This window comes from Anneissia japonica, unplaced genomic scaffold (genome assembly GCF_011630105.1).
Source record: "Anneissia japonica isolate Jap-2015-1 unplaced genomic scaffold, ASM1163010v1 scaffold1826_len1998817_cov189, whole genome shotgun sequence".
Lineage (NCBI taxonomy): Eukaryota > Metazoa > Echinodermata > Crinoidea > Comatulida > Comatulidae > Anneissia > Anneissia japonica.
The window spans coordinates 1256118-1268267 of record NW_022742159.1 but is presented as its reverse complement, the minus strand read 5'-3'; the positions used below and the strand labels follow the sequence as shown (position 1 = coordinate 1268267).

The window sequence follows — 12150 nt, the reverse complement described above, 5'->3', positions numbered from 1 at the left end:
GTTTTCTCTCTTAGCCCATGTGACAATTTAAATTATGTCTCAAGACTTTGAAACACATTATAAAGTGTTTTTGTAGTTCAAAACAATCGTTCATAATGACGTCATCGCCGCAAATTTGGTTCGTAAAATCGAGAATTGGGAGATGTTAGTGCACTCATCATAAGATGCTCTATAGACCATATTATATCTTCTTAGGCTTAGGAAGTGGAGTTGTTTTGTTTATGAGCAAAAATCCTGTTAGAGTGACAGGAATTAAACCCAGGACCTCAACCCCAACCATCTTAACTCAGGTGACCTCTTGTCAAAGCTCTTGGATCCCTCATCTGAAAATCTCGGGCACTGAGACTGGTAGTTTTAAGTAAATCGGTTAACAGAGAATTTGTTAACATTTATCAATCATACTTCTTACTTTAGGTGCAGATCTACAGCTTATACTCATCAATGATAGGATCTCATATAATACTACAAGTCACAAGTTGTACGTTCACAATACACATGACTCTATATACCTCATATTACTACCTTCCTGAATTAAGATGCATGTTTATTGTTCAATTCCCTGGTGTATGAGGTCGCTTCTCACCTGGGGATACAACGCGCAATGCAGGTCACCCATACAGTGTTAGAAATTGTGTGATTATGACAACCACTTAATTCTATTAACTTTTTTTTAATATGTGTATCGTTTCAGTTTCCTATAAATTAGTGGCAGAAGATGTCATTTATTTTCATCAATTTCAAGTAGTCAGTTTTGTCAAAGCGTGATGTAAATAACATTCATTGTGGTACTTTACATTCTAATAATAATATGTGTGTAGTAAGAAACCAAACAAAGAGTAGAGGCTTGCAATCAGAGTAAAATTATTTGTTTTTGACAAATTTTTGAACTTTTAAGTAATTATTTTCAGGCAAAACAAAACACTTTAAAACAATTTGAAAACCTCAATTTCTACTAACCAGATATACTACTGTATATCATTTTCCGACAAGATTTTCTTGCTTGTTCAAACAGGGTTTTATGGGTTAAGCAAGACAACTGCAATTGTAAGTGACATAAGCCATGCTACATACAGATTCATGCGTATATGTACATGAAAAAATATGCTCTAGGAATTTGAAATTTGTAATTATTGATCAACTTGTACATACCATTATTTGCTTTAAATGCAATTAGAAAGCTTCATTTTATACTGGTATAATATCTGTAAATGTAATTAATCTGTATTAGATTTGAATGTGCAAACGATTAAAAAAGTTTACAGCCTGAGCACCTACAGTAATTCACAAACGCTGTCTCTCTTCTAAGTAAATTAATCAGTTAATCATTGATGAAATATAGAGGGCAAGGGATACCTGGATATCTAGCTGTCGGCTAGGCCATTGTGTCTCTCATGCTACGATGTGTCACTTATATGAGGCGCAGAGGGCAATGAATGCGTGGTCTTAGCTAGGGTATCTAGATCTTGGCTATCTAGATCTTGGCTAGGCCATGTGTATTTTTCACATTATGATGTGTCACCCTTGCGGCACAGAGAACGATAAATGCTTGGTACTACCTAGGATATCACCTTGGCAAGGCCATGCTATGATGTAACAAGGTGGCATGGCCTGTTCTGTTTAATTTGTGAATAAAATCTACAGCCTCCCTCATCAAATATATGTTAACAAGTTTGACTTTGACCCCACCCATTATTGAATATCATCAAACCTGCCTAACCCCTTGGTCCCTTGTTTCATATATTAAATGATGTTTTAACATTGTTATCTTTCCCCCTCTTATGAATTCACCTCGGGTAACCTCTTCCCAGGTGATATAGGTTAATGTTTTCATTTTGTTATCTTTTCTCCGCAGGTTAATGGAACTTTAGTCACTCAAAGTAACCATATGGAGGTAGTTAATATGATTAAAGGTAAGGCCTGTATATATAATGTAAGATCTACCAAAATAAATATAATTTATAATTGTAATTCAATTATTGGGGTCTTTGTTTGATTTGACTTTAAAAACATGATAATTTTATGTACCCAGTAAAATAATTATTACAGTAAAATATTTTCTCAGCCTTTTGTTTGTTTATGTTAAATATTTAAAAATTATTGAGACTTGTGTGATTTTGTAATTTTTGCAAGGAAATCAAGATTATTTTTTTTATGCTCAATAGCTGGTTCTTATGTGGCATTAACCCTCCTTGGACGTCCACCTGGTTCAACTCAACCGTTACCTCCACCACATCAACCGAATCAGAATTCTTCTAATCGTACTACTGTATCGGGCCCCAGACCAGCCGCAGTAAGTAATCAACTGTAGCTATAGAGCTAACAATGTGGGTAACCACCTAGATCACAATACAGTAATGTAGTGTATATTGATACATAACATTTTAATGCACAAATTTTTACAGTTCATTGCTTTTTATTTATTTTTTTTTTTGTAGTGTGTCTTTGCTTTGCCAAAGAATCTAAAGGTTGGTCATATTAACAGAAATCATTTTAAGGTCACAGATTTTTGAAATTTCAAGCTTTTATTATCAGGCACTGGGTAGCATTTTTTGCTTCTGAAATCTACATTACGAAAGCTTAAAATTAACCAACTCAATATGCAAACTGATCCCAAACCTGCTTGGTGTATATTTTTTTTTCTGAGCACCTATTGAGCCAGTTTTGAGTCTAGACACTATTCTTGGTTCACTGGTCTGAGTCTGGTTCGGTTATTAAGATGAACACACTGATAGGCTGCTAATTAATTTGGAGTGTGCTCATGTTGTTTCTGGAACCACCATACACAAACGATCCTTTAAATTCTATCTTCTAAAAATATAATTTGACTCATTGTTTACTTAAAAGCCTGTTCATCTTGCAAAGGGCTGGAAAGTCATTCTCTGCAAAGTTAGGGTGAATCAATTTACATTATTTGTAACATTGCATTGTAGGGATAATGGAATTGCATTGTGGATATTTTTGTTACTGTGTGGTAGGTAATTAATATCACAACCCCTTTAAATGTTAGTCAATGCTTTTAACTAATGTGCTAACCGGAGAAATTGTTTAACTCCTGTATTTTCTCATGTTCATTCATATTGATTTATCTCATAGTGTTATTTATTGGGGGTTGAACTATTATTCAGCTGATAATAATGATCAAACTTCAGAGTAATTTAACACATTATATGTGATTTTTATAGTGTAATGAACCAAGAAAAAGAGTAATGTCTTCCTTTATGTGAAATAGTGTAATGTGCTATAGCTATACAGTTTCATCATGCATTTAAATTTTGTGCACTTTATAGTGTTGGAAATTAGATTTTAATCGGAATTTTATTGGATTCTACAATTGCCAGACAGACATTAGTCATTACATTGTAATTGCACAGGTGATAAAAAGACAAACCATACAATCAGTTTATAATTATGTGCACCAACATTCATAGTCAGTCTTCTTTTGAAAAAAAAAAATATAATGGTTTAATAGTTGTATTGCCTGCCTTCTAATTTCAAGAGCATGGGTTTGCACTAGGATTCTTTTATTTTTTCTTAATTAGCTAAGAAAATAACTATTCCATACCTTGTATTGTAATAATTATTATACCTTGAAGGTAAACAGCCCTCAAAATTAGGGAAAAAGAATGTGGGCAAAAAAAAAATTGAAAATCACCGGCGCTATAAGATTGGCGCCGGTTATAACGTCGGCAGTTTTTAGTTTCAGCTACAGCCCTGAAATCAACCCATGCTGACCTGTTATAGCAGTGATGGATGTCTTTTGAAGTCACCCAATCAAGCTGGAAAGCCCAGCCTACGTATTAATATTCAAATTCACACTATTATTGATAAAATGTTGAACAATGTTTTTGTTATGATGACTAACTACAAAAAAATTACAGTGGAATCTCCGAATTCCGAATGACCAGAATACCTAATTTCACGCTAAACCAAAGTTTTTTCAAGTCCCATAACCATTCCTATCCCAACAAACAGTTAATAAACAACTATTTCCAGACGATATAACGCAATAATATCTGTCTGTTAATCAACAGCTAGGCCTAGCACAAACAACCCTGTGAATGAACTGCCGTACAGCTAGCTCAGTCCCAATATTGTTGCCATAGAGATTTGATTAAAACGATACACCAGTAGACCTAAACGTTAATGTTATATAAATTGAAAGTTACGCCTTTCATTGTTTATAAAGTGCATTGCAATAAACCTGAAATGAAGACGGAACTCAAAGTAAGTTTCTACGATGGCTGGCTCTTTTTCAGTAGACATTTAATTTGGATTTGGATGTCGTAGATTCATCAGTGTAAATTACAAATGCATAGCTTCACTCATTCCTCAACAACATCTAATTACGGAGGAATTTGTAGAGAATGAAATTTTTCATTTTTAAGAATTTTCTTATTTGTTGTAATAAATCTGTTTAATTGAAAATTAATCGATTTACACTAAGCTTGTTCCTGTCTGCAAGCTATCGCGCACTATGAAACTTTGGGCGATCTGACGTCATTACAGCCAAGCACATGTTTGCCCATCCATGACCCCACAAAAAAATTAACCAATTACCGGGCGGAGTTTAGGAGGCATGGCCTAATGTTTACACGAAGAGTGGGTTGTTTAGAAAAAAAAATGTTACAACAAAAATGAATGTAAAAACAACATAAAAGCATGAAACACAAAATCCAGTTTGATTTTATTCACATTTTACTCATAATACAACATAAAAGACATTAAATAACTTGTTTTCATTAAGAATAAAGTTTAATATTGTGTCACGGCGATCCTGCCGAGTCTACCATCACTGGTACTACTACTACTACTAGTACCAGCGTAGGCCTGGGTTAGCTTGGGCTAGGCCTAAAATCTTCACGTCGGCGATTTTTTCGTTGGCGTTGGGAAGCTAGACACCGCCATTTACGTCGGCATTGCAGGATGTCGGCGTTAGTTTTGAGGCCTAGGTAAAGATACTTGTTTTCCAATCCTGAAAGATAGGTCTTTGACAAAAAAACTATTGTATGCCCATATATAGTTATGATGTGCCTATATATGGTCATAATGTGATTTTATCATGACCAAATTTAAGCATGTCTCATGTTTTTGTCAAATGCAATATGATAGCCTGGTCTCAGAAAGAATTGGTCCCTATAGCAACAAAGTTCCCAAATGATCAAGTCTAGTATTTCTCAAAGCATCATAAATTTAAGAGAATAAAGTTGTAGAGCATACAGAAACTTAAATTATGAGCTTTGGAATATATCACTGCCAATGAATATGGTGTGTTAAGCAGTAATTTGATTTGATTTATTCCTGGGTTTCCTTCAAGCCCATAAAAAGAATTAGTAACTACAGCACTGACGTTCACAAAATGATCATCTCTCCATTTCCCAAAGCTTCATAAAGAGACTTAAGTTGTTCAGCAACCTGCAATAAAAGTGCTTCTTAATATATCATTCTCAATAATGGTATTTAATCTGATCATTCATGCCTACCATTAAAACTAAACTAATTAAAGTAACACACTACCTATTAATATTAATAAATGGTTATCGCAAACATGCAGCCAGTTAATATGATACATTGTATTTTTAAAAAGGTTAAACTTTAAATCAGATTTATTCTGCTTATGATGAAAGGGAAAAAAAAGACAACTGAATGTGGGAGAGGAATTGCAATTACCATGTATTCAGAGAAGCTGTTGGCTATGTGACATCAGTTATTGAATTGCTGAAACAAGTTTGAGATTGTAATTAAGATTGTTTAGACTATTAAATATAAGATTTATGATAAAGTGTCATCCTTAAACAGTATTTGATTGTTTCGTAGCTGAGAGCAACAGAGATTCATCAATTCTGGGAATTCCTGAAAGGCTGATTTGATTAATAATTTAAAAACATCTGTTACATGTTTATTTGATGAAGATTTTTTTACATCTCATCTCGCCCTCTGAAATTGATATTTGACATATTAATTCAATATGTAAATAATAAATTATCACTACTGGAACTGTTCTGTACTATATTAATATTATGCGATTTTTTTTTTTTTTAATGCTATTAATTAAACAGTAATAGAATCATTGGGACAAGCAATATTTTAGATATGGTTCCATAGCCATTAGTTTACTGTAATATATTTTAGATTTGATTTAATAATTTATGTAATAATCATATAATTATCACTAATGGGATGTTCCAGTCCTAGATGCAAGTATTTCATTGCATATAAATTTAGTAAGGCGCAATCTCCAACTTATCCCAGACAACAAATCAGCGTTCAGACACTTTTTCTATTGTTCTACCAAAACACGCCTGAAAACACCATTTGAATAGCACATCATTAGGACGCTGATATTCCGTTTTGGCCTTTGCTCCTTCCCTTTAACTATGGCCGATTGGATGCACCGTAAAACGCGTCTAGACGACTCTCTCTAGCCTGTTTTCCACTTGGCGAATTTATTCTCGCAAATGGAAAGCGGCAGCTCATTCACATGCGCATTCACAATTTTATCTGAGTTTTTGCTAGCGAAAAAAAGGACAACCAATCAGAACTCAGGAAGCGAACCGATGCTTTGATTCACGCGAATGAATTCGCCTAGTGGAAAACCAACTTAAAATGAATCATAATATGACTGACTGTGCGGACCTATACCCAAGTATGGACTTGTTTACCTGCTAGTGAACGTCTCCTTGTACGCCGCCTGTGTGTGCAAGAACTGACAGAAGTATGTAAACTAGGGGAAGTCCCTGGTCGATGCTAAAAAAAAATAGTCGGTTGGGTACTGGGACGCGACATTCAATAGGCCTGGTACCGTGCATAGGTGAGACTATCGCAGTATTCAGTGATTTTATGAATCGATGAACAAATATAACGTTAAAAAATTTGATATTTTTTTAGTTATTTCCGATGTAGTCGCAGCTGGAGTCGCTGGCCACGATCAGTTTTAAGAAGCACGATCACCATCCTGTGCAGCTGTGGTAACATCCAGCACAGCAATTAATTGCTATCTTTGTCGTTGAAAGGGATCACGTGCTAAGAGAAGACCCATGCTCCGAAAACGTTGTCCATGATCAAAGTAGATGAAATTTTGCATTATACTAAGCTAAATTATATTTACATTTTATAAAACAAGTTTTATTAATTGAATTTTCGTGAATTTCATGCGAAGCACATTTTTTTATGCCGAATTTCACCACAAATTTTGACATACAAACATGTAAGGCTAAACCATTGCCTACCCAGGTTTTACTGACAACTCGATATATTACTGTAATTTATTTATTTATTCAACTGAACATACACTTCTGTTTCAGCGGCACATATAAATTTGGTGCGTTCAATGTATAAAAGCGAGAAATAAAAACAACTAAAAATAAGTATTATTGTAAAAAAAAAATGTTATACACCGTTTGAAATTGGACCGTTCTAAATTGCCCAGTATTCTACTTGTTGTTTACACACGTGGTTCTGGGCCCTGCTCTCTGCACCCAAGGCTCGACCTCGAGATCGTTGCAGTTTTATTTGAAAGAGTACTCTGTAGTTCAATCATTTAAATAATAAATCAAAACTAAAGCTCATGATTTGTTGTTAATATGACAACTTATTGTCTTTATTTAACTTTTACTAGTCAACCAAATATACATCTCTTGATTCCGAGGACCTACAGTAGAACTTACAGTAAAGAAAATGCACTGCTGCATAGTATGGGACACAGTAGAGAGTAGCCTCAGAAAATTGTGAGTAACCAACCGTGCGTGAGGATAAAAAAAGATAGGCAGTCTACCTACCTAGGTCTAGATTTTATTTTATATTTATATTTTTTTATTTTGTATCTACAGAGCGGTGTACAAAGCGAATTCTAATGGAACTTGCTTAGCACATAGCGCGCCAGAACCTCCAGGCACGTTGTCATCATGTAATTTTACAAATCTTCATATAAGCATAGAGAAAGTATAGCCACATGTACGTATAAGAAGACAATAGAAAATCGTTCAAACGATCAACAAGCGTCCAAACAAATCACCGTCGTCCAGACTCGAGCTGTAATTCAAGCGTGTAGCAAATGAATATTCATATAGCGTGGTAATTAGAATGGTTGATTCGTGATAGGGTGTTGACCTAGACACGTTTTTTTGGCGTCTGGGATTAATTGGAGATCGCGCCTATTTATGTAACCCCTAACCTAGAAATGGCTTTCAGGCCTTGTTTGAGGTGATTTCAATAATAAAAATTAAAATACTGGGTTTAATAATGCTTCTCTAAAAATGTTACTAAACAGTGATAGAATCATATGAGGACCAACAATATTTTAAATTATGTTTCCATGGTTTCCTAATCAGTAGTCCTTTATGGTATTTAAATTGAATGGAGTAAAAAATGATAGATATTAAAATTCCTAGTTCATAAAGTGTAATGAGTTGAACTCAGTAAATTTATAGTGAACTTTAAATTTAAAATGTTTAACCTTTTATTGACATTTTTTGAGATGGGCATTAGTGAGGTATTTTTGCAGATTTTGTGCATGTTTGCTGGGTTTGTAGTTGCTTAATTCCCATTGAAACGATGGCCTATTTTACTAATGAACCATACAGCTGGACACTACGTGAGATAAACCTACTATTAGTTATTTAGCTAAATCTGCAATTCTTTACTACACGTGTCTCTCATCGCGTTATTCAACGAGGCAGTGATTCTTTGATGTGCACTGTCGTCTAACTTGGCACGACCTTTGCATAAAAATTCATCAGAAGTCTTATTCACCTCGTGAAAGTCACTTCCACGCGTGTGATTATTTTTATGAATGATAACTTATGAGTTTTAGCTGCAAGACGTGTTAGTGATATCACTTGCTCAATTAAGTGGTTTTTGCACGTGGTGATTCTTGGACAGCTCTCAATAAAAATGTCACGTATACTTTTGAGTTGTAGTTCTTATAAATGTGGAGTGATAAATCAGTTCTTTTATTCCTAAGTCCATCCTCAGTAGCAACAATCTGCCCTTTTTATTTATAATAATTAATATCTTACTTAAAACCTCAACACTTACTTTAAAGTGTTATGAAAAGGTTTTAAGATGTTTCTTCATTATTTCATAAAAACTAGCACACGTTTTCTTCTGATTAAAGATACTCTGATTAAAAGTCAACTTTCAAGTGGTCATGAATAACTGCATTCTATCTTTATAGGAATTATTTTTTCCCTTCCATAGAAACCCTGTCTTAAAAGCGATCTATAATTGGAGGGAGACCAATATTTAATCCAAACACATTGTTATTTTTTATTGTCATTAGTTATTAATTGTATTCATTCCACCTCAAAAATAATGTTCATTACTTAAAAATGGATTTATCCCGGTTAACACTAAAATATGAAAATCAAACTAATGTACAACAGTCGAAAGATGATAGATACTTGTTCTCAAAAGCACCCGCAATGTTAAAATTGGATGTATTGTAATTGTTTTCAGTAGCACCTTTCTTTATTAAACATTAAAATGTACTTGTTTTAAGTAGTTTGTGTTTTGAAATATTGGGAGTACATTTGTTTAATATCACCACTCAGTGTTGATTACTGTATGTTTAATTTATATGTTTTCAACAATGTTAGATGTACAGTAATGTAAAAATGGTGGCCTCAGTGTTCAAATAATTTGTTTTAAATTGATTTTTTGTTTATGGATTATTTGCATTTGGTAATGTGTTTTATGCATGGAATGATTTTGAATTATGTCTTCATATAGTTTTCATTACTTTGAATTTCATATAATATTTTGCATCAAGCCTTCATATAGATTCATAACATTTACTGTATAAAAAAGCTTATAAACTCACAAGATTTATTGAGATTCAGAATAGAATAACATTCTGAAGTACGTTTACATTCATTTTAAAAATATTTCCTTATTATTTTAACTATTTTCACTGCTTGTGGAGGTAGTAGTTATTTTTTGCTTTTTGCACTTAGATGGTGATAGCTTTCTCATCATTTTTCTATCATTTCCATCATTTTTATCTGCCCTCTTTTTTGAACAAAGCCTGAAAAGGATGCAGAGATGCGCAACGAGCGGGTCACCACGATGCGCAAGATGCTGGACCAGGAAAAGGACCTCTACGAGGTGAGTAATATCATGCTTAAAAAAATATGTTTTTGCTACATTTTAAGATTATTTTTCACAAGTTTTCATCAAATCTTGATAGAAATTTGTAAAATAGTTTAACAAAGCATAACAGTAATATCTCCCAATTACACACCCCTCCATCCGAACAGAGTTCATAATTGAGAAAATTTGTAATTCAGAGAGTTTCAATTTTCATAGCATCTCAGTGTGGTGAGGGTAGGCCTAAGCCTATGCTACAAAGTACAGGGATAGGTAGGTCTAAGCCTTGCAATATGAGGAAAATTTTGGCACGTAGTATGACTTGGATTTTATTGTTGCCAAAAAAATTGTTATTCTCTTCATAAAAGTCGCGAATCTATGCGAATAGTGCCCCCAATGAACAAAAAGTGAGATTTACTGTACAGTATGTTTGAACAAGCATGCACAGCTCAAATGTAATATATCTCAGCTGAAATTGATCGATATTTCTTGCTTTAAACTTAGTTTTATGTTACTTTATTGGTTTAAGTATTTTCTTTCTTAGCTTATATAACATCTTTGAAGACTTTTAAATACAAGATTTTGTAGTTAAAAACAATCGTTAGTAATGTAGTCATCCTCGCAAATTTGGTTAGTAAAATCGAGAGTTCATAATCAAGATGTTACTGTATTTTAAATTGGTTTTTTTGTTTAAATCTAAGTAAAATTTTGAATAAAGATGTGTTATTCAAAAAATACTCAAATTTAGAAATGAAATATTGTGAGGGAACGTGGGAATTATGTTTTGAACAACTTGAAATATAATACAGTAGAAAACCCAGCTATTAAGTAGACATCTCTATTAAGGGGACATTTTTGGGGGCGCTAGGGAAAGTATATCTTAACACTATGGCCAACCACTACACAGGGGACACATTTTGTTCATTCTAAAGGTGTCCCCTTAATAAGGATTCTACTGTATATGATTTCATACATCCTAAACTTTGTCAGATTTTATGGGACAGATGTGTGTGGTCTGCCCATATATGGACAGGATGATAAGACAGTGTGGACGGAACTTATATAGTCATGTTGTTTGCTATGTTCATCAACAATGTCATTCATACTTTAGAGTGGTATGCTGTGTTGTAGTATACTCACGATAACAACATGACTGATTGTAAAGAATGGTACAGTGCTCTACCAGCCCCATGGCCAAGTCATGTCAGTTCAGTGCTGTACTGCTTTTTACAATCAGTTTAGTTTTTATATGCTTGCTTTATAAAAGTTGATATTTTCATTCATTGTGCATTTCTACACTTTTTATTTGTTCTGTACTTATTTTTAATATATTTTTTCATTTACTTGCATTTTGATCTGGTACTTATTTACTTTTGCTTGTTAAACTAATTAGATATTCCTTTTTTTTTAATTATTTGTTTTGAATTTTTGAAGTGGATTGTTGCTTAGTGGGTATGCTTCTTTCCGGTCCGAGAAATCTGGGTTCAAATCCTGTGAACCACTATGAAAAAAATGACTATCCACAAAGCTTCCCAAAATTAGATTTTGATGATTTTTACTAGTTCTGTATGTGATTATGGTCTGTGTTGTTAAATTGTTTGTAGATGTTTTCTAGTTGTACCAATATGTGAGTGGTGTCTTAACAAATTCTAGTTTTAGGGAATGAATGCATTGATTGGATGGGTAAAGGAAAGGATGGATAATAATAATAATAATAATAATGGCATCTTGTAAGGCGCACATATCCATCTCAGAGAGCTGCTCGCGGCAAATGGATCTAGATAAATGAATAAATTGATAAACAATTTTACATTTTTTCTTCTGCACTATTAAACACACAATGAAAGAATTTGTACAACCATTTGGTATGTGGTCAATGATACTGTTTTGTTGTTGTTTGCTCCTGAACACACCCCCTCAGGTTCCTGCCTTTGGAAATCACATCACATTGTTATTTAAATGGCATATTTGTGGTTTCTTGCTGTTTATTGTTATTAGCTGTTGAATGAATTACAAAAATAAAAACTAAGAAATGCAAACATACTGACGCTAGCTAATTGAGATCTG

The 12150-nt window shown here is 33.6% G+C and overlaps 1 protein-coding gene across 9 annotated transcripts in view; it reads left to right on the top strand.

Moving 5' to 3' along the window:
* The window catches only part of LOC117118993 (rho guanine nucleotide exchange factor 11-like), a 95345-nt gene that overhangs the window by 20550 nt on the left and 62645 nt on the right, over positions 1 to 12150 (top strand). For 8 of the 9 annotated variants that reach the window (XM_033263760.1, XM_033263762.1, XM_033263759.1 and 5 more), the window contains exons 5-7: positions 1853 to 1910; positions 2163 to 2290; positions 10021 to 10101. In XM_033263760.1, the coding sequence (XP_033119651.1) occupies positions 1853 to 1910; positions 2163 to 2290; positions 10021 to 10101 (267 nt within the window). The remainder of the gene's footprint in view (positions 1 to 1852; positions 1911 to 2162; positions 2291 to 10020; positions 10102 to 12150) is intronic. The other variant, XM_033263765.1, reaches the window with a different exon arrangement.